Source organism: Stegostoma tigrinum, chromosome 1 (assembly GCF_030684315.1).
Source record: "Stegostoma tigrinum isolate sSteTig4 chromosome 1, sSteTig4.hap1, whole genome shotgun sequence".
NCBI lineage: Eukaryota > Metazoa > Chordata > Chondrichthyes > Orectolobiformes > Stegostomatidae > Stegostoma > Stegostoma tigrinum.
Genome location: NC_081354.1, coordinates 100,726,197 through 100,752,414, shown reverse-complemented (window position 1 = coordinate 100,752,414; position 26,218 = coordinate 100,726,197). Strand labels below are relative to the sequence as shown.

General features: G+C 41.9%; 1 protein-coding gene across 5 annotated transcripts in view; it reads right to left on the bottom strand.

The window, feature by feature from the left end:
- slc30a9 (solute carrier family 30 member 9) overlaps positions 1-25,911 on the bottom strand; it is a 130,205-nt gene extending 104,294 nt beyond the window's left edge. Inside the window, exons 1-3 of one of the 5 annotated variants that reach the window (XM_059647399.1) lie at positions 24,800-24,977; positions 13,250-13,345; positions 4,028-4,148 (exon numbers count right to left, since the gene is read on the bottom strand). In XM_059647399.1, coding sequence (XP_059503382.1) covers positions 4,028-4,148; positions 13,250-13,345; positions 24,800-24,904 — 322 coding nt within the window. In that variant the 5' untranslated portion in view covers positions 24,905-24,977. Of the gene's footprint in view, positions 1-4,027; positions 4,149-5,409; positions 5,528-13,249; positions 13,346-24,799; positions 24,978-25,750 lie in introns of those variants that run through there. The other 4 variants (XM_048530082.1, XM_048530055.1, XM_048530072.2 and 1 more) reach the window with 4 other exon arrangements.
- Positions 25,912-26,218: the final 307 nt, after the last annotated feature.

Below are 26,218 nucleotides of genomic sequence, written 5' to 3'. Positions count from 1 at the left end.
CACCTTCAACTTGAAATTTTGCATACTAACAATAATTAATGGGCGTAATTATACAGCCAAATCCATTTACCAAGATAGTATTCTACACATTTCCCATGCACACAGCATTTCAGATCTTAAGACTTTAAATTAGGTACCACACAGTACACAAACATCCCATCCATCCAGGGAATCAATTTAGTGTACCCACAATTTATTTGCACTGCTTCTCAGTATTTTTTTGGGTAAGCATACAAATGAGGAGTAGGCCACCTGAATGAATTGTAGAAGTGAGTCAATTAGCCAAATGGCCTATTTCGGCTCCTATATCTTATGGTCCTCAAGTCTGCTTCACCATGGCAGCACTCAGCAATGTCATGGCTGATCCAATTAGTCTATGGCTTGCTTAATCAAGATTCCATCTCTTCTCACAAAAACACCCTGTCGAGGCTGCCAATGATCTCGCATATTTCAGTCAAGTTCTCTTTTAAGCTTCTAAAGCCCAGCAGATACAAATCTATCCTGCCTAACTATCCCTCGTAAGAGGACATATTTCAGGTTGTACACTAGTGAAGGTTTTCTGGAATGCTTCCATTGTAATTACATCCTGAATTAAATAAGGGGATCCCATATTATGCACAGATGTGAACTCACCAATGTCCTGCACAGACAGTCCCCAATTTATTAACATTCGAGTTTGAAAGCTCATACTTGCAAACTGCCATTTTATATTGTACAGTAGTGTTCCAACTTGCATACGAATTGACTTACGACTGTATTCAAGAATGGAGCCCATTCGTACCCCAGGGACTGCCTGCGTAGAATGAGCATAATCTACCTAGTTTTGTATTTAATTCATTTCACAATGAATTATAATATTTTATTCGCCTTAATTACCTGCTGAACTGGCAGACTGACCGTTCACAATTCATGCACAAGGACATTCTGATACTTGGGCATCTCTGAGCTCTGCAATTCCTTCCAGCTTAGGCAAAATACTTTTTCTATTCTCCCTATGAAAATGGACTATTCAGAATTTCCCGTATCATATGCCACTTGCCAGCAACTGTCCTTATCTGCAGAATCACTGGGCAAACATGGTGCCCACTTCTGGAACCTGCTGCTGTGCATAAAAGTCCATGCAGTGGCAAAAATATTACAAGGAACATTGCTTGCTGATCTTTATCCCCTCACTTAACCTCTCTCTATTTTTTGGTAGCCTGATGTCCTGTTTCCAGCTTGAATTTCTACTTATCTCTGTCTCACCAATAAATTTAGCAGGTATCTTCAGAGACTGCATCCTAATTGATATAAAATTAAGAAAGAAAGATGATCCAAGAGGCTCACCATGTTACATCTGGCCAAGCAGGAAATAACCATTTATCCATATTGTTTCCTGTTGGCTAGCCAATATTCTATCCACACTCATATGATGCCCTCTGCACCAAGAGTTTATTGATAATAAATCTAACGCTGGTCAAACAATTTTCCTTTCATAAATCTGTACTGTCTAATCTTGATCTGTAGATTCCAGTCTTTCATCTGTAGGACAGAAATTCTATCTAATTTGTAATTGTTCATTTTCACTTTTGCCTCCTTTCTTGAACAATATGGGTCCATTGTTAACTTCCAATACATGGGGAATAAAGGGAATTCTGGAAGATCAAAACCAGTACCCACTGTGGACAGATCAACATAATAAGGGGTCTTTGGTTTAAATTAGCAGTTGGTATAGGGTTGACATGTCATCATGTTACCATACATCAAGAACATATTAGAGCTGACCACAACACTCCAATAATCACTGGGCATCAGAGCAGCACACAAACTCATATCAATCTTATGCCAACTGCTAACTCGAACTATAGATCCCTCACCCATTATGGACAGAATGAACTTAATATACAAAGTTCCTTGCAAGGGCTGCAACAAATATTATAGTGAGCAGACTGGAAGAAAATTGGCCACCAGAGTATATGAACACCAACTAGCAACAAATAGACACGACCAATACTCACTCATCTCCATTCACATGAATAAGGTAAGGGGCAACATCAGGATCCTAGGTCAGGCCAAACAGAGACAAGCACAGGAATTCTGAGAGGCCTCATTCTCCACCAAGAAAGCATCAACAAACACAATACTAGACCTTATATATACACCACTGCAAAGGGAAACCGGAAACGTGGTAATCAAATCAAATTGACCCCAGAGTTTAAATACCAGGCGGGAAAACAGAACAGCGCTTCATCGGAGGCTGCACTGATGTTACCCAGCAAGGTAATGAAACATCTCTGATGAAGGGTCTAGGCCCGAAACGTCAGCTTTTGTGCTCCTGAGATGCTGCTTGGCCTGCTGTGTTCATCCAGCCTCACATTTTATTATCTTGGAATCTCCAGCATCTGCAGTTCCCATCATCTCAAGGTAATGAAACATCTGTGAACTAACAAATCACCCCGGCGAGCAAATCAACTACATGCAGCAGCATTGGTCACAGTCTTTCAACCCCTGTTGTACAAATACATTTTGAAAGCTAGTTGCTGTCTCTCAACTATTTAAGGGTATCTGAGAAAAGTAATAACTCTGGGCCTATTGGTTTATTCATGCTGGGAAGACAGTACAATCTAATTTGAAATTGCGTTCCCTGGCTCTAGGCTTCCCAACCAGGGACTGTTACAACTTAACTCATAAGAGTTATGCTGCTGTGAATGTGAATCAGAATTATACCATTTATGAATTGGTTAAGTTATGTACAGGCTGTATAAATTTAGTTTGTATGCTTTTGAATTTAGAAATTTAAGCAGTGATCTGATGAATTGGTAATCAAGTTATTTATAGGTTAAACTGATAAATGATTTCCTCTTGCAAAGCTATCAAAAACAAAAAAAAACAGAATTAAACAGCATTGAAAAAAATCAGTCAGCTCATCGATCCATAGCAGCTGTTGATAATTAAGAATATTGCTTCCAATATTTTAGATCATAACTAGTTTCTTAAACACAAAAAAAGGTATTTGCACCTTTTGTTCTTTTGCCAATCACCACCAAGAGAGTATCCAGCTCTCAGTGAATCAAGTTGATCCTTGGCTTTGAGTTTATTTTGCAAACAAGCATGTTAAAACTAGAGTGTAAATGTTCTCTTTAGGCTTTTAAAAGCATCACTGAATAGAAATACATGATTGCTTAGGAACAGGAACAGGAGTCGTCTGTTCAACTCTGCAATGGGAAGGTAGCTGACCGACATCCCACATGGTGACTTTCCAGCAATTTCCCTGTAATCCTCAATTTCCCTTCTGATCAAGAATCTATCTCATCCTTAAACGTACACAAGGATTCTGTCCCCACAGCTCTCTGTGGCGAGTACCACCAGAGAGACAACTCTCAGAAGAAATTTCTCATTTCAGCTTTAAATTGGTGACCTTTATTTTGATTATATGCTCTCCCATGAGGGGCAACATCTTCTCAGCATTTATTCTATCAGTGATGCATTAACATAATCAAGATGGAGAGTTTAAATTTAATTCAGATTTCTAAATAAAGTACTTGAACAAAAATATACTGTTGCATTCTTTTTTGTTCTTTATTCATTCATGGGATGACAGCATTGCTGGCCAGGCAGAATTTATTGCCCAGAGGGCAGTTATGATTCAAGTTGTGGGTCTGGAGTCACATTGGATCAGACCAGGTAAGGATGGCAGCTTCCGTCCCTGAAGGACATTAGTGAACCAGATGGGTTTTTTCAAACAATCAACAATGGATTCACAGCCATTATTAGATTCTTAACTCCAGATATTTTATTGAATTCAAATTCCACTCTCTGCCATGGTAGGATTCAACCCGGGTCCCCAGAACATTATCTGTGTCTCTGGATTAATAGTCCAGCGATAATACCACTAGGCCATCACCTCCCCTAAATTGTTCTAAATGAAACAACTATTTTAATTTATTAGATATAACTCTCAGGTCTATTAAACAGAAAAAGCAGGAATGGTTAAAAACAAGGACTGGAACAGATGTGCAACAGCATTCTGAAATCATGTCAGACTCACTGTAATGGGCTTGACTGGCTCCAAAGACATATTTTCGGAAATAGAAATTGCAGATCGACTGCCATGGTTTCTGTGCCAGTCCAAGTAACATATTCACCGAATTTTTAGGAGAGATTTTTCCCTGCAAGGAAGAAACAACCTTAACTGAAAAGGACTCAATGTATCAACAGATAACATGTTCCCCAGTGCATATCTGTAAAACACAAAGCTAGAATATTTCATTTCACTAAGATTTTGTACATGATCACACTCTATGACTCTATGAAGTACATACAAAACTGTTTTCGTAATTAACAAGTAAATGTCTCAACACAACAGGTACTACAGGATCCAGAGGTAAGGCAAAACGGCAAACATTCACAGTAATAGACATTTTCATTCAATGACTTCAGTATATCACAACTAGGAAAATATCAAATTATAAACAAGGAGGGAACACAATTCATACTAAAAAGAAAACAGAAGAATGTTGCATGTAGTCTTCAAGCTACACTGTAATCCATGAACAAAATCAAGGGAAACCAAATTCAAGGCTGATAAGCAGTCATATTCGAGAACAGAACAGGCTTGTGGGGCCAAAAGACCTATGCAATGTTCCCAAAAACTTAATTACGCTTGCAGAGTACCTTTCTAATCCAATTGCCAGGTCTTCCAGTTTCCAGATCACAACTGGACGCATGACGCAAGATATGCATTGGAATCAGACAGATTTCCTGACATTGACTACATGGGAACTGCCAAAGAAGTCTGAAGTCCTGATGAGAAATTTTCCTGTTGCCTAGGAATCTCTGTGAATGTCTTCAATTTGAAGATAAAGTGAGTGATGTTAGATAGTTCCATGTGATCAGTGCGCAAAATACATGGGTTATTGGGCAGGTTTATCCCTACGAATCCCCAAATTGTCTGGAAAAACCCAATCACGGTGGCCAGAAAAAAAAGTGTGCAGGTTCAAACATTGGCACACATGTGCAGTATGGGCCACAACCAGCCTCCTGAAACACTTCACGATTATTGAAATCAGAGTAATTAAGCGATAGTCATTAAGAATACTGCATGTGTTCTCTTGGATACGAGGGCAATAGTGGTCTTCTTGAAGCAGACTTCGGCTTGTCAAAGGGAGAGGTTGAAGACGTCGATGAATACCTCTGCCAGCTGGTCTGCACAGCACCTGAATGTTCGGCTGGGGACACCATCTGGGCCCGTTGTTTTCCTTGGGTTGCCTCCCAGGGAGACTGATCTGACGCCTGAAGCAGTGACAGAGGGAACAAGAGTGTCTGGGGCTGTCAGGGCAGGTATCAGCACGCTGATGGTATTCTACTCAAACCAAGCATAGAAAACATTGAGCGTGTCAGCGAGAGATGTGTCATTGCCCATTAGCTTACACTGTTTCATTCTGTGTCCCGTGATGTGTCTAGGCCTTGCCATAGGTGACGGGAGTCTGTTTGGTAGGTCCGGGTTCTAACTTGGTCCTGTACTGCCTCTTGGCCTTCCTGATGGCTTTGCAGAGGTATTTCTGGATTTTCTGTATTGGTCCAGGTCCAAACAGAATGAAAGTTAGCAAATGTAACACCATTGCTTAAGAAAGAATGAATAGAAAAAAAAACAACTATAGGCACTTAGCCTCATATCTGTCAATAAAGTACTGAAATCTACTCTTCAGAAGACTTAACGTACTTAGAAAAAAAACATGGCCAGAAAAAAAGTTCAACGTATTTCACAAAAGGGAAACAATGTTGAGTAAATTTAGTATCAGAGATAATGGGAACTGCAGATGCTGGAGATTCCAAGATAATAAAATGTGAGGCTGGATGAACACAGCAGGCCAAGCAGCATCTCAGGAGCACAATTTAGTTTTTTTTAAGATATAGCTAGTAAGGTAGATGAAGAAGGACCAGTAATGTAGTGTAACTAGATCCCCAAAAGGCATCAAATAAGATGGTATTCTTTACCTCATGTAATGTGTTAGCAAGAAAAGATTGATTAACAAACAGGAAGTAAACAATAGGGATAAATGGCACATTTTTAAGTTGGCAGGCTATGACTAGTGCTGTACGGATCAGTCCTTGTGCCTCAGCTATTTTCAATCTACACGAATCACTTAAAGGGTAGGAATAACATAGCCGAGGTTGCTGAAGAGGATGCAAAAAAGGCTGCAAAGAGATAAAAATAAGTTAATGAATGGGTAAATTATCAATTACATTTTGGAAATCCAAGTATGTTGCACAGTTGCAAATGGAATAAAATGTGAGACAAGTGTAAAGTTATCCACTTTAGTCTCAAATGTTTTTTAAACAAAAAGCATGAAATATGTAAATATTAATGTTCAAAAGGACTTGGAAACATTTGTACAAGGAAAGGAAATTTAGCAAGCAGGTGCAGCAGACAATTAGGAAGGCAAATGTTGCATTAACCTCTAATTAAAGGGTTTGAAAAATAATAAAGAAATCTTGCTCTTATTGTATTGTTTTATTGTGTCAACACCACAACTGGAATATGGTCTGAACTTTGGACTCCACATTTGAAGAAGGATACACTTGCATTGGAGATGGTATTGTAAATGTTTGTTAGATTGGTCCCTGTGATGAGGATGGTCCAGTGAAGAAAGGCTTTGCAAACTGTTGCTATATTTTCTGCAGTTTAGGAGAATGAAAGGCAACATCATCAAAACATACACAATTCTGAAAGGGTTTGACAGAGCAGATACCAAAATTATTCACCCTGGGTCAGAAGTTTAGGATGAAGAGGTACAGTGTCAGGACAATGGGTCAATCACTTCAAACAGAATTGAGAAATTCCAAAGATTTACTGCCCTTTGAGCGAAGGATTTGTTACTCCAAAGTCTGTGGAGCTCCACTGTTGCTGATATTTAAGGTTTACATTAACAGATGCTTAGTTTTTCAAAGGAGAAAAGAAATGTGGGGCTCAGGTAAGAAGTTGAAACCCAAATGCAGCTACGGCAGAGCAAGCTCACAGCCTAAATAGCCTTTTTGTGTTCCCCTCATTCATTTTCTTACGACTCCTATAACTCTCCCGTTAACAGCAGATCATCTATGGCAAGAAGCTGAGTGAAGAAACACAAAACAAACAGTTGGCCACAGAATTCTTCAGTGATTAAGTACAAAGTACATCAAACAGCGAAGCAGAAGGCAGCTGATAATCTCACTGCAGAATTCTGGGAGACATCGTCATAGTGATCACGACTGTACAATAGGTCGGAGAGAACCTGGTGTCAAGGCGTGGTTAATACTGAATTGCAGAGGTCCTTGCAGAGATTTGTGCTTCGTCTTTAGCAGTAATGAAATTCAGCAAGACCGGAAGATCCGTCAGCAAGACTAGTCAAGATCTGATCATGGATAGTCAGCATGGATGTGCACATGGGAAGTCACGTCTGACAAATCTTTGAGTTTTGCAAAGAGGTAACTAAGAGGATAGATGAGGGGAGGGCAGTGGATGTTGTCTACATGGACTATAATAAGGCTTTTGAGAAGGTACCGCACAACAGGCGAGTCATGAAAGTTAGGTCACATGGGATCCAGGGAAATCCAGCAAATTGGATTCAAAATGGGCTCTATGGTAGAAAGGACGGGGTGATGATTGAAGATTGATTTTTGGACTGGGGGGCCTGTGACTAGGTGTGCCACAAGGTTTGGTGCTGAGACTTTTGTTGTTACTTGTTATTTAGATAAATGATCAGGATGTGAATGTACACGGTATGATTACTAAATTTGCAGATGATACAAAATTAGGAGGTACAGCCATTAGTGAAAAAGGTTATTAAAAATGAGAGGGATCTTGATCACATGGAGAAGTTGGCTAAGGATTAGCAAATTAATTCAATTCAGATAAGTGTGAGGTGTTTCATTTTGGAAAGTCAATCCAAGGTATGACTTATACTGTAAACAGTAAGGTCCTGAAGAATGCCATGTAACAAAGGGACCCAGGAATACAAGTACATACTTCATTGAAAGCAGCGTCCCAGGTGGACAGGGTGGTGAAGAGGGCATTTTAGCATGCTGGCTTTCATTGGATGAGGCATTGAGTGTAGAAGTTGGGATATTATCTTACAGTCGTACAGGTCGTTGGTGAGGCCACACTTGGAGCATTGTGCATATTTTCATCACCCTGTTATCAGAAAGTTATAGCTAAACTATAAAGTGTACAAATAAGATTTACAAGGATGTTGCCAGGGCTAGGAGGCCTGAATTATAGGGGGAGGCTGACCAGGATACGACTTTATTCTTTGGAATGTAGCAGAATGAGGAATGACCTTACTGAGATGATTAAAATCATGAAGGGCATAAATGCAAACCTTTTTTTGCACAGGGATGGGGAAATGAAAACTAGAGGGTATAGGTTTAAGGCACGAGGGGAGGATTTAAGAAGGACCCGACGGGCAACTTCTTCACAAGTGGTGCATATATGGAATGGGCTGTCGGAGAAAGTGATTGAGGCAGGTACAATGGCAATATTTAAAAGACGTTTGGATATGCACATGAATGAGAAAGGCTTACAGGGGTATGGACCAAATGCAAGCAACTGGAACAAGCAGAATGGGCACCGGTATCAGCTTGGACCAGTTTGGGCCGTTTCCTTGCTGTCTTAGTCTATGACTCTAAATAGAAATTAAACCATTTTTATCTGATGATTTGGGATCCTTAAGCTGTTTATGATACCATTTGATATGTAGCCAATGGTGCGCCAATTCTTAAAACAAATTAAAGGATTTACATAAAAGTTTTGTACAAAAGGACAGTGAACTTTTACATGGCACACTCAGTAATCCTAATGGTAGATTTTCTTCCAACCATGCTGATAACTGTGGTTAACTGATTTCACTCCTTAGTAAGAAGATTTCCATAAAAAGTGTTAATTTTCAGTTAGGAAAAAATGTGCCATTGCAAGAGATTTCACAAACTAGCTTAGGAAAAGGAGAAAAGGGGATTTTAAATATTACTTCTGCATTTGAAACTGCTTTGTAACCAGTGAAAACTACTATTGTATAGATGTAATACAAATGCAATGCTCAACATGAAAATCAATTGTTTCTACTTTACCCTCAAACTCATTTACATTCTCTTACCATCATAGGAGTTAATTCTTCCAATCTCTCTCATCTAACCACTCTCTCAAACTGTATACTTAAAATATTACCACATTCTGCATTGCACTAACTATTCCTCCATAAATTCACAAACTCATCTGTACCAGCATCAAGACAAAAATGTTCTAATATTTCACCCACTTGTTTAATCTAAGCCCACTCAAAAAACCTATTTCAGTCCCATGACATAGAATATGCAGTGTTTTACTTTCCCTAACTCAGAATCAGATGACCCATTCACCTCCACAAGTAGTGCAGCTTAAACCTGGAAGGGGCTACACATGAAACTTTCTCCTAGAGCTCTCATGGCAGTGATAGTGTCCCGACTCATACAAGTCCTGCCAACTCCAGAGGTGCATAATAACTTCAAAAAAAAAATCCAATATATATAAAACTTAAATCAAATCTTCAGTTAGTTCCCTCTGGCCTTGATTAGTCAGATGCTCTCTCTCTCTCTCACTTATGATACACCTTGGTTGTTTTGCTACGTTGTGTAAACTGTCAATGTAAACTTTAGCCAACATAAATTACCATTGCCTTTTAAGTGAACTGAAGCAGAAGGATATCTTTCTATTAAAAATAAGGCTATAAACAAAAAATGGTGAATTTAACATCGCAAGATTAACCAATATTAATAAGAAACTGAGTAAAATTACACTTGGGGCAATTATTTTTCTAAAAGCAAGGGGGCTGATCAGAAATTAATTTATGCACAGTACAGTAAGATACTATTATTACTGAGCGAAATCAAATAATTTTATCAAAACTAATCTGAAAGAAATTCAAAGTTCAAATCCAAACTACACAGTAAAATATTAAGACAAAAGTTTGGAAGGGACTAAGTGAAGATAGCCTTGGGCTGGGATTAAATAAGCTAACCAAAGCAGGCAACACTAATTGATTCTGAGCTTCATATAATGGAAACCACAAGGAAATAGTTTATAATTAGAAGAAAGCAGAGACTCAGTCTTTTAGTCACTAGTTATTTGTTCATTCACGACATGATTATATTATCTGTGAAATATTTCTCATATTTCGAAGTGTCAGAAATAGTGCCAACTAGCAGAACCTACTCAGTGATGCCCAGTTTACGTTCCATCGGAACCACTCAGCTCCGGACCTCATTACAGCCTTGGTTCAAGCACAGACAATAGAGCTGAATTCAAGAGGTGAGGCGAATATGTTACTGCATTTGATCAATTGTGGCATTAAGGAGCACTGGCAAAAGTAAAATCAATGGGAAACAGGGCAAAAACTCCCCGTAGTTGGAGTCATACCTAGCGTATAGGAAGATGGTTGTGGTTGCTGGATATCGGATGTCATCTCAGCTCTAGACATTTGTGCAGGAGCTCCCCAGGTTCGAGTCCTCAGCCCAATGTCTTCAGGGACTTCATAAGACCCAGAGCAGGGGGGTTGTTCAGTGAAGAGCAGCATTGCTCATGTCTCCTCAGATACTGAAGCAGTTTATGTCAAAATGGAGCAAGACCTAGACAATATCCACCCCTGCATCCAGACATGGCAAATCTTATTCAGACCATACAAATGTTAATGACCTTCTCTTATGAGACCACAATCTAACTATTTCCCTCAACCTTAAGTAGTGTTGCTATCAATGAATCTCCCATTACTTACATCTTGAGATAACCATGACCTGAGAACTGAATTAGACGAGCCATATGACTACTGTGGCTACAATAGCAGGTCACAGTCACGTATACGACAGGAAGTAACAGATCTCCTGACTCCCCAAAGCCTGTCTACCATTTACAAGGCATAAATCACAAGTGTGATAGAATACTTGCCTGATGAGTGCAGCTCTAGCATCACCTAAGAAACTGGACTCTGTCCAGGACAAAGCAGTCTGCTTGATTGGTACCACTCTCTCTGACACTCAGTATAAATGTGTCTTGTCTACAATGCACTGCAGAAATTCAAAGATCCTTAGATAGCACCTTTCAAATACGACCATCCAGATAGATAAATGCAGCAGATATATGGGAACACCGCCACTTGCAAGTTCCCCTCCAAGGCACTCACCATCCTAAATTGGAAATATAATCACTGTTCCTTCAGTGTAGCTGGGTCAAAATCATGAAACACATCACATTAGCGCTGCAGGTCTACCAACAGCACGTGTGTTACAGGAGTTCAAGAAAATTTACTTCCAATCTCTCAAGGACACCTAGGGATGGTCAACGAATGCTGGCACAACCAGCTCCACCAATATCCTGCTGGTAAATAAAGTTATGTATACCAACAATGGACAGCATTCTGTCAGTATGAACCTTCAAAATTCTTAAATTTTGAAACCATCCACCAGTTTACAACTCAGCCTTTTATTTACCTGAAGAGAACAGAGACTCAGCCTCTTAATACTTGCCTTTTTGGATTGTTGCTTTATTTCAGTTAAGTGTTGATGAGATTTAAAATTAGAAATTGCAACTTTTCAACTTTATAAAAATAAACTTTGCACTACATACACCCTCTTCAGGATTTAATTAGAAAGGAGAAAACAATTATTCCTTAAGAACCATCAACTTAAATCATTTAATAAACTATTTCAAGTTTATGTTAAAACTTGTAAAATATATACTCTATGTAAACTAATCATGGTATCCAATAATTGGAACAAAGAAAAGCAGAACGAACAGGCACCAGAATACATAGCTCAATTATAGAGAGATCCGCTGGAATAAAGCGCAGGTCAGAGACAGGGCTACAAAAGTGATAAAGATTCATCTACCACTAGTCCTTTTGGACATAACGTGTGGTGACAATTCAGAAGGAATGGAAGAGATGGTCATAGCATTCAGCTTATATTTGTAAACTGTTTGAAATTCACTTAAAGTAGTATGATAGCACATTGTAAGATTGTCAGGCTTGTAGTGTGGCAGACCTCCTTGTTCCAGAAGATACACAAAACTAACTGTACAGGACCCAGCTCTTTATGGGCAAAAAGAACATGTACATGTACCATTGATAATGGGAACTGCAGATGCTGGAGAATCCAAGATAATAAAATGTAGGCTGGATGAACACAGCAGGCCCAGCAGCATCTCAGGAGAACAAAAGCTAGGCCCGAAACGTCAGCTTTTGTGCTCCTGAGATGCTGCTGGGCCTGCTGTGTTCATCCAGCCTCACATTTTATCATCATGTACATGTACCATGCCTATTTCAATTCAATAGAACAGGTGACATCCATTTGCTGGTTCACTTCTCAGATTAATGCAATGACCAAGAGTCAAACTGTTTAGTTTAAAACTTAAACAATGCCTGGTTGTTAACTGTCAATCAACACTAATAGGGTTCCTTTCCCATGGCAGGATTTCTAATGAGTCCATTTGCCAATCAACTCTTCTCATTCACTATAAATTTGGGATTTCCCTCTTAACTAGTACTCCAGCTAATTTTCTTAAGGCAAAACAAAAAGCTTCAAAGTTTTTTCTCCCCCAATAACAAGTTCTGGACTGACAAATAACTAAGTGGTAAATATTGACTGCCTGACAGACAGTAGACAAGGTGCTAAATCAAACAGGATAATCACGAGTTCTGACCATTGGTGGCTCCTATTCTATCCACTAGCCTCAAGATAGATTACTAAATGATCACAATTATTAGCTAATTCCAAATAATTTAGTAAATGTATACTTTTCAAAAATGAAATTGGGTTTTTCCAATCAGACATGAACTACACTGACCATCTACCCACACACTCATACTTGTAAATTAGGAAGACGTTGTATGAGATTTTCTACAATCATTTACCTACCCATTTAGTACATTAAATTAGATGGTTTAGCGTACTTAACTGACATATACTATATTTACCAAAAATATGTCCATGCCATTTAAATTATAAATCTTAATTCTTGCCAAACCACAACTGCCAGAATTTTTTTTTTAAAAACAAGATTGAGATTTCATACTTTCAAATTTTAGTGATTGAAGATTTTTAAGCATTAGAATTTCACATTTTTTGTCTCTCACTTTTGTTGCTTTTTAAAATTCTGTCTTCTATACCTAATTTGACACTGAATTCACTTTTTTATTGACATTTCCCTGGTTCAGACTGTACTGCTTATTAACAATTTAATCAATTAAAGAAACAGATGACAGCTTACCCTGCTAACACTGATCCCAAAGTTACTGTGACAAATGAGACACACAGTCGATAGGCAGCTGACCAGAATCTCAAATGCAAATAATCCACGAAAGGCCTATTAACAAGCACAAGTGAAATAAATGAAACTCCATTCTATTATATGTTCACCTGACAATTATGCAAACACTTTGCCCAACTTCAATTATTTGTAGAGCTGAAGGGCCACCATATATTTTGAAATACTCACATTAAGGGCGAAAATTGAATAGGTGACACAAAGACAAAACTCAGAAGAAGCAACCAAATTACATAATTGCAATCAGATCAAGTTCTGAAACAAAGATTTCTGGAAATAGATTATGCAGATTTTCTCATACTTCTCTTACAAATCAGATTTTAAAATGCAAACATAAATAATTTCAAAGTTTTTCAGCTAGTTTAATGAAGAAAACAATATCAATAAATTGATGTAACGTGGTGTGAAGCTGGAAGAACACAGCGGGCCAAGCAGCATCAGAGGGGCAGGAAAGCTTGACATTTTGAGTCGGGACCCTTCTTCAGAAATGGGGGAAAGGGATTCTGAAATAAATAGGAAGACGGGGGAGGCGGATAGAAGATGGATAAAAGAGAAGATAGGGTGAGAAGAGGCAGACAGGTCAAAGAGGTGGTGTTAGAGCCAGTGAAGGTGAATGTAGTGGGGGGGGGGGGGGGGGAGAGATAAGTCAGTCCACGGAGGACGGGATGAAGTTAGTGGGTAGGGGATGGGGGTGGGACTTTAGATGGGAGGAGTGGTTAGGGAGGCAGGGACTAGCTGGGCTGGTTTAGGCATGTGGTCAAGGGAGGGGAGATTTTGAAGCTTGTGAAATCCACATTGACACCCTTGAGCTGCAGAGTTCCCAAGCGAAATGCGAGATGCTGTTCCTGCATCTTTCGGGTGCCATCACTGTGGCAATGCAGGAGGCCCAGGATGGACGTGTTGTTCGGGGGGGGGGGGGGGGGTTTGAATTGAAATGGTTCACGACTGGGAGGTGTAGTTGTTTGTCGTGAGCAGAGCGTAGGTGTTCCGCAAAGTGGTCCCCAAACCTCCGTTTGGTTTCCCCGATGTAGAGGCCACAACGGCAACAGCATATAACATTGACAGACGTGCAGGTGAACATCTGCTTTATGTGTAAAGTCTTCCTCGGGCCTGGGATCAGGGTGAGGGGGGAGGTAACATCGGGGAAACCAAACGGAGGCTTGGGGACTGCTTTGCGGCTCACCTACATTCTGTTTGTAGCAAACAACTACACCTCCCAGTCTCAAACCATTTCAATTTCACCCCTCCCCACACCCCCAACTCCTCGGGCAACACATCCTGGGCCTCCTGCATTGCCACAATGATGCCACCCGAAAGATGCAGGAACAGCATCTCGTATTTCGCTTGAGAACTTTGCAGCCCAAGGGTATCAATGTGGATTTCCCAAGCTTCAAAATCTCCCCTCCCTCGACCACATACCAAAACCAGCCCAGCTAGTCCCTGCCTCCCTAACCATCCTCCAACCTCAAGCCCCACCCCATCCCCTACCCACTCATCTCATCCCACGCCCCCTGACCTGTCAGTCCTCCCAGGACTGACCTATCCCCCCCCCTCCAACTACATTCACCTTCACTGGCTCTAACCCCACCTCTTTGACCTGTCTGTCTCCTCTCACCCTACCTTCTCCTTTATCTATCTTCTATCTGCCTCCCCATCTCCCTATTTATTTCAGAATCCCCTTCCCCTCCCCCATTTCCGAAGAAGGGTCCCGATCCAAAACGTCAAGCTTTCCTGCTCCTCTGATGCTGCTTGGCCCACTGTGTTCATCCAGCTTCACACCGTGTTATCTCAGATTCTCGCGCATCGGCAGTTCCTACTATCGCCGTGTCAATAAATTGATGCAACAGATTCACTAATGATAACAGGTTACGCTTATATTTGAGAAGTTTCAGTTGTAGGTAGGATTACTGATAGTTGGGAAAAAGTGATGATTATGCACAGGGATCAGTTAAATAATGAGAAAAAATTTAAAACCTTGCACAAGCATTGGTGGAACATGAAATTCACTGTCATAAACCATTGCTGAAGTACAATCCATAGGGAATTAGTCAACAAATAAAACAAGTAGCAAAAAGATATGGTGAGCAAACAGGGAAGAGGGTCTAAGATTAGGCAAAGGAAAACAAATCTGTTTGTGCTAATACTCAAGTTTGTCACTTCATTGTTATAGATCTTTCAAGTCAAAACACATCAGGGACAAGCGGGACTTATGTAGTCATAGTACATTAATGGAACACATCCAAGATGTCATCAAAAAAATTCAAACGTCACTAAGAAAAAAATCTTTTTCTATAATCAATCCAGCTACTGTGTACCAGGTGCTTTGGTTGATCGAAAGCAAACTGTATTTTTAAAGCACCTATAATAGCAAAGCATATCTTAAAATAATATTTTATCTTGAGATTTCAAAGATTTTAGCTGGAGGATGTTAAGATGAGAAAAGTGAGATTTTGAAAGATTTAAACACAAGAATAACTGGTGAAATTAGGGAACTAGCAGCCAATGTTGACCAGCCAGGATAGAAGATTGGTCAGAGAGCAGAGTTTTAGATGTGTTGAAATATGGAGAATATGAAGGATGGAAAGTATTTCATTAGTCAAGTACACGGTGGCACAGATGCTTGAAATGAAAAGGAGACATCTCGAAGTAGTCACCATAATGAGACAACATTTGAGCAGACTCAGCTAAAGAAAGATATTTCTGTTTTTACTACACAGTTGATAGAAACTGCAGACTATTCATAATTAGATATCTAACATGCAGTTTGGCGAAAAAACAGTGGAGAAACCAAGAGGTAAAGATGAATTTCATCATCTTACACGTAATGAGAGAAGAACACCGTCGGTGCTGTGGTGCAATGGTATTATCCCTACCTCTAGACCTGCAGTGGGAGGTTCAAATCCCAGTTGCTCCAGAGCTGTGTAATAATATCTGAATAAGTTGACGAGAAATATATAAGACAGCACAGGAGATCATTCAGCCCACTATGCCAAAGCTGGCTCTGGAAGAGTTTCATAATTAATCCTGTTCCTCCATGTTTTGATAACTTTGTAACTGTCTTTCTCCAAGTATAACAGAAACAACACTGTTTTGAACGTTGCTACTGAATCGGCTTTCACTACTCATCTAAGCGGTACATCCTCGATCATCGGGCGGTGTAGCTGGCTGGGCCAGCATTTATTGCCCATCTCTAGCTGCCTTTGCTACTGAGCAACAGAGGTAGAGGGAGTGAACATTTGTGGATCAAGGTACTGCTTAATTAGAAGCTGAACTTTAACAAGTTGTGTATATTTGTTTCTCCTTTATTTTTGCTGTTTTCTTACTTCCAGTTTTGTAATCAAGTGTGAACCAAGGTGGTGTTGAAAAATGGCGACTTTATACACTTTTCACTATACAGGGGGTTCTGTTATAACACATGTTTCCTCAACACGAATTGGCTTTACACAATTGAAGAATTTATACTGCTATTTGTTGAACGCGAACCTTCATTGGCTATAACGCGATTCCAGCCCCATTAGTTTAAATGGTGCGTCTTTTGTGCAATTTTCTTGTAAAACGAGATCGCACAAGAATGGAACTATCATGTCCTATCAGAACTGACTACTCCTGTATCTGTACAAAGGATTTGACATATTTATTGTTACATGTACTTCGTTACAAAATAGTGAAAAGTGTTGTACAGTGTTGCCACTCCATCATTGTTTTAAAATTCTGAAAAATAAACCAAAACATAGGATGTAAAGGTAGAAAAACAAAGAAACAAGGAAAAAGTATTCAACTTTCCTCTAACCTAGTTAATAAGGTAAGGTTCATTCTAAACTTTCTCTAGTGAACATAAGTTTGTTATTAATTTGTTATTATTACTTGAAGTGAGCTTTCTGCTTTAGTATTGAGTGGGTGTTCAGATAAGTGGGGTATGGATGCTAGGGCAGTTGCTTGCTCCTCCTGCAAAATGTGGCAGTTGGGAGATGTGGCACACGTCTCCGCTGGCTACATCTGCGGGAAGTGCACCCAGCTACAGCTCCTTGAAAACCGTGTTAGGGAAATGGAGCTGGAGCTGGATGAACTACGGATCATTCGGGAGGCAGAGGGGGTAATTGAGAGGAGTTATCGGGAGTTGGTCACTCCTAAGGCTCAGGACGAGGATAGATGGGTTACAGTTAGGGGGAGGAAAGGGGACAGACAGACAGTGCAGAGATCCCCTGTGGGCATTCCCCTCAGCAATAAGTATACCGTTTTGGATACTGCTGGGGGGGTTGACCTACCAGAGGAAAGCCATAGTAGTCAGTTCTCTGGCACTGACCCTGACACTGTGGCAAAGAAGGGAAGGGGGCAGAATAGAAAAGTACTCGTGGTAGGGGACTCGATAGTTAGGGGAATTGACAGGAGATTTTGTGGGCAGGATCGGGATTCCCGGAAGGTATGTTGCCTCCCTGGTGCCAGGGTCCGGGACGTCTCCGATCGGGTGTATAAAGTTCTGAAAGGGGAGGGTGAACAGCCAGAAATCGTGTTACATATTGGCACAAATGATATAGCCAGAAATAGGTTTGAGGATATAAAAAGTGATTTCAGGGAGTTAGGATGGAAGCTGCAGAGCAGGACGAACAGAGTAGTGTTCTCTGGTTTACTACCGGTGCCACGAGATAGCGAGGTGAGGAACAGGGAGCGGGCGCAGCTGAACACGTGGCTACGCAGCTGGTGTAGGAGGGAGGGTTTCAGATATGTTGATAATTGGGATGCCTTCTGGGGAAGGTGGGACCTGTACAAGAAGGACGGGTTGCATCTGAACTGGAAGGGGACCAATGTCCTGGGTGGAAGGTTTGCTCGAGTAGTTCGAGAGGGTTTAAACTAGTATGGCAGGGGGGTGGGAACCTGAGCTGTATACCAGAGGTGAGCGTTGATGCAGGTGAGGCAGTCGCAAGAGGTAGACCAGCTAGTGGGAAGGATTTTCCTGGGAAGGAACCAAGGGATCGGTTAAAGTGTGTTTGCTTTAATGCAAGGAGTATCAGGAATAAAAGTGATGAACTTAGAGCATGGATCAGTACCTGGTGCTATGATGTTGTGGCCATAACAGAGACATGGGTTTCTCATGGGCTGGAATGGTTGCTGGATATTCCAGGGTTTAGAACATTTAAAAAGAATAGGGAGGGGGGAAAAAGAGGAGGGGGTGTAGCACTACTAATCAGAGAGGGTATCACAGCTACAGAAGCTTCCATTGTCGAGGAAGATCTGCCTACTGAGTCAGTATGGGTGGAAATTAGGAACAGCAAGGGAGTAGTCACCTCGTTAGGGGTTTACTACAGGCCCCCCAATAGCAGCAGGGAGATTGTAGAAAGCATAGGTCGACAGATTTTGGAAAAGTGTGGACGCAGTAGGGTTGTTGTAATGGGTGACTTTAACTTTCCTAATATTGATTGGAACCTCCTTCGAGCAGAAGATTTGAATGGAGCTGTTTTTGTAAGGTGTGTTCAGGAGGGTTTCCTAACGCAGTACGTTGACAGGCCGACGAGGGGAGAGGCCATTCTAGACTTGGTGCTCGGAAACGAGCCGGGGCAGGTATCAGATCTTGTGGTGGGAGAGCATTTTGGTGATAGTGACCATAACACTCTCTCATTCTACATAGCTATGGAGAAGGAGAGGATTAGGCAGAATGGGAGGATATTTAATTGGGGAAGAGGAAACTATGATGCGATTAGACACGAGTTAGGAAGCATGGACTGGGAGCAGTTGTTCCATGGTAAGGGAACTATAGACATGTGGAGATGGTTTAAGGAACAGTTGTTGGGAGTGATGAGTAAATATGTCCCTCTGAGACAGGCAAGAAGGGGTAAGATAAAGGAACCTTGGATGACGAGAGCGGTGGAGCTTCTAGTGAAAAGGAAGAAGGTAGCTTACATAAGGTGGAGGAAGCTAGGGTCAAGTTCAGCTAGAGAGGATTACATGCAGGCAAGGAAGGAGCTCAAAAATGGTCTGAGGAGAGCCAGGAGGGGGCACGAGAAAGGCTTGGCAGAAGGAATCCGGGAAAACACAAAGGCATTTTACACTTACGTGAGGAATAAGAGAATGGTCAAAGAAAGAGTAGGGCCGATCAGGGATAGCATAGGGAACTTGTGTGTGGAGCCTGAGGAGGTAGGGGAAGCCCTAAATGAGTTTTTTGCTTCTGTCTTTACGAAAGAAACGACCTGTGTAGTGAATGAAACCTTTGAAGAGCAGGTGTGCATGCTGGAATGGATAGAGATAGAGGAAGCTGATGTACTGAAAATTTTGTCAAACATTAAGATTGACAAGTCGCCAGGCCCGGATCAGATTTGTCCTCGGCTGCTTTGGGAAGCGAGAAATGCAATTGCTTCGCCACTTGCGAAGATCTTTGCATCCTCGCTCTCCACTGGAGTCGTACCTGAGGACTGGAGAGAGGCAAATGTAATTCCTCTCTTCAAGAAAGGAAATAGGGAAATCCCCGGCAATTATAGACCGGTAAGTCTCACGTCTGTCGTCTGCAAGGTGTTAGAAAGGATTCTGAGGGATAAGATTTATGACCATCTGGAAGAGCATGGCTTGATCAAATACAGTCAACACGGCTTTGTGACGGGTAGGTCATGCCTTACAAACCTTATCGAATTTTTTGAGGATGTGACTAGTAAGGTTGATGAGGGTCAAGCTGTGGATGTGGTGTATATGGACTTCAGTAAGGCATTTGATAAGGTTCCCCATGGAAGGCTCATTCAGAAGGTCAGGAGGAATGGGATACAGGGGAACTTAGCTGCTTGGATACAGAATTGGCTGGCCAACAGAAGACAGCGAGTGGTAGTAGAAGGAAAATATTCTGCCTGGAAGTCAGTGGTGAGTGGGGTTCCACAGGGCTCTGTCCTTGGGCCTCTACTGTTTGTAATTTTTATTAATGACTTGGACGAGGGAATTGAAGGATGGGTCAGCAAGTTTGCAGACGACACAAAGGTCGGAGGTGTCGTTGACAGTGTAGAGGGCTGTTGTAGGCTGCAGCGGGACATTGACAGGATGCAGAGATGGGCTGAGAGGTGGCAGATGGAGTTCAACCTGGATAAATGCGAGGTGATGCATTTTGGAAGGTCGAATTTGAAAGCTGAGTACAGGATTAAGGATAGGATTCTTGGCAGCGTGGAGGAACAGAGGGATCTTGGTGTGCAGATACATAGATCCCTTAAAATGGCCACCCAAGTGGACAGGGTTGTTAAGAAAGCATATGGTGTTTTGGCTTTCATTAACAGGGGGATTGAGTTTAAGAGTCGTGAGATCTTGTTGCAGCTCTATAAAACTTTGGTTAGACCGCACTTGGAATACTGCGTCCAGTTCTGGGCGCCCTATTATAGGAAAGATGTGGATGCTTTGGAGAGGGTTCAGAGGAGGTTTACCAGGATGCTGCCTGGACTGGAGGGCTTATCTTATGAAGAGAGGTTGACTGAGCTCGGTCTCTTTTCATTGGAGAAAAGGAGGAGGAGAGGGGACCTAATTGAGGTATACAAGATAATGAGAGGCATAGATAGAGTCGATAGCCAGAGACTATTTCCCAGGGCAGAAATGGCTAGCACGAGGGGTCATAGTTTTAAGCTGGTTGGTGGAAAGTATAGAGGGGATGTCAGAGGCAGGTTCTTTACGCAGAGAGTTGTGAGAGCATGGAATGCGTTGCCAGCAGCAGTTGTGGAAGCAAGGTCATTGGGGTCATTTAAGAGACTGCTGGACATGCATATGGTCACAGAAATTTGAGGGTGCATCCATGAGGATCAATGGTCGGCACAACATTGTGGGCTGAAGGGCCTGTTCTGTGCTGTACTGTTCTATGTTCTATGTTCTATTTACAGTTCTTCCACTATGGGTCTGGAGGGCCAGGCATGATCCCTTTCGCTGCATCTTCACTGCTGGAACGCAAGTCACCACTCTGCGGCACCATCTTGCCTCCACTAATGCCCTCGCTGGACCTCGTCAATGCAGATGCCACCTGCTGCCCAAACTCAGTTCCATTGCTTCCATGAGTCCGCTTCACATCCATCTCACTGGTGAAGCCACTGAAGCTAGTCTCATACCGAGCCCAAACTCACCTCTGCCTTCAGTAATCTGAACTGGACGCAGATGCTGCTAGGAACCCAAACTTGCTTCTGCTGAAGCAGCCGTGAGTTGGCACTAGGACCACCTTGTTTTTGCAGAAGCCGCTGGGAATCCAAGCTTGCCTCCACTGCTGCAAGTCCATGCTTCTGGGCATGTTCAAGTCTGCGCTGGACTCACTCGCCGTCACCAATGCCATCGCCACAACTGAGCTCTTCAGCAAGAGTGAGAGAAAAAAAACCAAGAAAAGTGAGGAAAAGAAAATGAAAAGAAAAGCAGAAGTGGATGAGACCCAGACTCAGAAGTGCTACTCTGCCATCATGTTAAAAAATTGCATACAAAACCCAAGTACACATGACAATAAATGTTAATTCTAAAAATAAAATCTATATTCCTGAAGCCAACCTCACCCATCCTTTTGTCTATAGAACAGGGTCATCAAGGAAAACATTAAAGTGCCCAAGTGGAAAGCTAGTAGAAAAGCAGGGAAATTAGAGGCTCCTTGCCTGGGAAGACATGCAGATAGGTTTTTGAACCGAGGACTTTGAACAAAAGTGGTGAATGGGACAGAGACGGAAGATGATTTAAAAAGGAATTGGAAACAAACATTTCAAGAGGAGGAACAGTGTGATCAAGAGGGAGAGAGGTTACAAGGGAGGATCAGGGCTCTCGCAGGAATGTGTCCAAATTTTTGGACCATAAGGCCAAAGTTTAAGTCTCACCCACTCGAGGTGTGCAAGAACATCTCTGAACTGGTTAATTAGGAAATATTTACACGAGAGCATCAGCATGTGAACCAGACAAAGTTTCTCATGTCTTGTTACATCCACTGTTAGACATAATTCCCTTTGCATAGTTTGATCCCAGGCAATGAGTTTGAAATGTTGCTACTAGGTAGTGAAGCATCCCAAATTCCCAGTCTACATTTATCTGAAGGGGTTTCTTGTGGCACAGTGGTAGTGCCGCTACCTCTGAACCAATAGGCCTGAGTTTAAGTTTCGCCTGCTAATGTAATAGCATCACTGAGCAGGTTGATCAGAAAATATCTACAACTCATTTGGGCAACTCCTGTCTTTCATCTATGTCAGTTTATTCTGGCAATTTTGACATGTCAATCCGAATTCACATCCTTGATTATAAAACCTGACCTCAAAATATGTTTAGGCAGCTGGCAGTCACCACCAGATACAGCATATGCAAAGTAGTATCAAAAGGGTAGCCAAATCTATCGACAAGGACAGTGCATCTTTTGCTTCATAATGAATATCTGGTTCTTGTTTACAAATGAATATCAGTCACTTATCTCTTACTTAGAAAACTGGCAAGATCAGTCAGCATAGATTTAGAAAAGCGAAATCACATTTGAAATATCTACTATAATTTTGAGGATGTTTGTAACTAGTAGAATTGAAGGGGGAAGAAAGCAGATATGGTTTACTTGTAATTTCAGAAGGCGTTCAATAAAATCCCACATTAAAGGACAAGATTTGGGGTAGTTTACATGGATAGTTAAGTGTTTGACAGACAGGGAACAGTAGAAAAACCTGTTTAATTCTTTGAAATGGTAGCAGTGATTAGAGGGACACTGCAAGGATCACTGCTTGGATCCCAGCTATTCACAACAGATATTAATGTAAGAGATAGTAGGAACTGCCAATGGAGTCTGAGATAACAAGGTGTAGAACTAGATTAACACAATAGGCCAGGCAGCATCAGAGGAGCAGGAAAGCTGAAGTTTCAGGTCCAAACCCTTCTTCAGAAATGGAGGAGGAGAAGGGGGCTCTGAAATAAACAGAGTGGGGGAGGTGATGATGGAAGGTGGAGGGAGGAGCAGATAGAGGGGGAGATCTAATAGAAACTTACAAGATAATGTATGGTTTAGAAGCTAGCAAGTTGTTTCTGTTAGGTGGGGAGACTAGGACCCGTGGGCACAGCCTTAAAATTAGAGGGGGTAAATTTAAAACTGAAATGAGACGACATTTCTTCAGCCAGAGAGTGGTGGGCTTGTGAAATTCATTGCCGCAGAGTGCAGCGGAGGCCGGGACGTTGGATGTCTTCAAGGCAGAGATCAACAAATTCTTGATCTCAAAAGGAATCAAGGGCTACGGGGAGAGTGCAGTGAAGTGGTGTTGAAATGCCCATCAGCCATGATTTAAATGGCGGAGTGGACTTGATGGGCCGAATGGCCTTACTTCCACTCCGATGTCTTATGGTCTTATAAGCGGAGAGAAGACAGACAGGTCAAGGAGGCAGGGATTAAGCCAGTACAGGTGAGGGTACTAAGAAAGGCAATGTGATTGTATACCCGGATTGCTTCAGGACATAGGCTTTCCTGCTTCCCTGATGCTGCCTGACCTGTTGCGTTCATCCAACTCTATGCTTTGTTATCTCAGACTCCAGTATTGGCAGTTCCTACTTTCTCTGAGCGAGTTCTAACCCCACTGCAAAGCCTCTTCTAAGGATGCCTACCTTAAAGAGGTTACCCTCTTCCCTCCGAAAAGACCTCAGTGGATCTCTATCCAACTGCAACCCTTTGGTAATCTCTTTGGCCCTGAAACTGCTCGACCACATCCTGAAGCAAACCAGGTACTATAGCCACATTGCCTTTCTTAGTACACTCACCTATCATGGCTTCATCCCCACCTCCTTGACCTGTCTGTCTTCCCTCCAGATATTAATGTAATATTTTCAACTTTGCAGATGACAAAACTGGATGAGACAGTGAGCTGTGAGGATGCAGAGACAATTCAGCTTGATTTGGACAAGTTGAGTTGTGAGAAAATGAGTGTCAGAAGTAGTATAATGTGGAATAAATAGAAGGTTATCCACTTTGGTAGAAAAACAAGGCGGCTGATTAGTACCAACAACCACCAGCACCACCAGATTAGGAAGATTACCATCTGAATTGCAAAAGATTGATAAGGGGGCAAGATACAACAAGACCTGAGAGTCCTTGTCCATAAGTCACTGAAAGCAATCACAAGTGCAGGGATATCTTGCTGCAACTACATTGCACCTCTAGACCATTACGAGAGTACTGTGCGCTGTTTTGGTCCCCTTATCTGGCACGGATGCTCTGGCTACAGAAGGAGTGCAACGAAGATTCACCAAACTGATGGCAGAAACTGGTCCAATTTCTTTTAAGATTTGTGGAATTTGTTCATCGCTGGCTAAGCAAACATTTATTGCACATTCCAAATTGCTCAAGATGATGTTGGTAAGCTGCCTTTTTGAAATACTGTATTTCGAGCCAACAGTAACCACGCACGCACACCACTGTTTCCCCTTATACCAATCCTCCCTCTACCAATGTTGACAATGGGGCATTTAGCAATGGAAATGTTTATATGTCAAGGGTCAGATTTTTTTGACAGATACTCTCATTGGGCTATAACATCACCAGGAAATATTACTCACCTCTGAACAACCTGTAAATTTGCAAGTCTTTCTGTACACATTTACAGGTACTTCAGTAGAAGAGGAGTGACAAATGCTATGTAACATTATGCAATCTTCAAACATTCCAAATCCTGACCTAATGGCAGCCAGGTCATTGGTGAAAAAAAACTAATGATGGTTGGGCCTAGGGCACTGCCCTGAGGAACTCCTGTAGAAATGTCCTAAGGCTGAGAAAAATGATCGCCAAAAACCACAACCATCTTCCTTTTATAACAGCTACGACTCCGACCAATAAGAGATTTCCTCAAATTCAACTGACTGGTTTCGTTTGGGCTATTTGCCGTCGTACCTAGACCACTGCCGTCCTGGTGGACAGAATACAACTAGTCGTCCACATCTGGGGTCTGCCTGATTAAACACGGCTCAAGACATTAACAAAAACCAATGGAAAAAATAAATGCAGTGTTTCTACATCAGAAGATGAGATGTCACATGATCAAGCCTTGAGGACATCGACTAGTGGTGGTCAACGTTTTCACGTTTAACAGTTACTGTCCAGAACCTTCCTTCGGATTTTGCGGCCGGGAGATCGACAGGATGCGGGGCTGCTGGACTAGTCATTCCAAGCGGGGATTTTTTTTTTGACCAGGACAAAAGGGAGAAATCCGGCAGTGACAGCAGCAAGAATCAAGAGTTGCTCTGCGAAACAGAACAGGGAAATAAACAGACCGTTGGCAATCTCTCACAGTGCGCTGAACCCGACTAGAATAAATAAAGAGGGAGGTCATTAGCCTGCCCTAGGGCCACCGGCCGTTTCATTTAAACATTCAAATCACTCGAACCGCCGAGCACGAGCCCAAACTGCCAGGAGCTCTCCATTCACAGGCGTGTCTCGTCTTTACTGTTTAATGGCGTACTGCTTGATTACTGCAACCTTCCCAAACCTGTGTGTCCCTCTCGCTCGCTCACCTGTCTGCGTGCTCCTGCCAGTAAGTAACGCCCGCTTGACCCACTTTAAATCGGTTCATGGCGCGCTCTCCCCCTCTCTGCCTGACCGCCTTGTCATCGCCTCGATGCCGGCTTAACCTCGACTCGAGCGAACTCCTGAGAAACCGAACCTCTCGCGAGAGTAAAACACTAACCCCGCCCCCCGCACAACGCAACACGCTTTGCTTGACGTCACAGTGATGGCAGGTGGGCTGTCGACGGCGTGGTAGCCCCTGATTGGAGAGCTTAGTGTTGCAGTATTCTAAGCGCCCAGGTGGTTGTTGCAGAATGCCGGGTTAGTTGCTTCATTCGGCGATCCGGGTTGAAGTGTTAGCTACCAACATAAAGTATTGTGTTTGAACAGGGCATTCATTTAAGGGAAGATAATGAATGACAACAGAGGATTGAAGTCCTGAGATATAAACTACACACAAACTTTTATGAACTAGT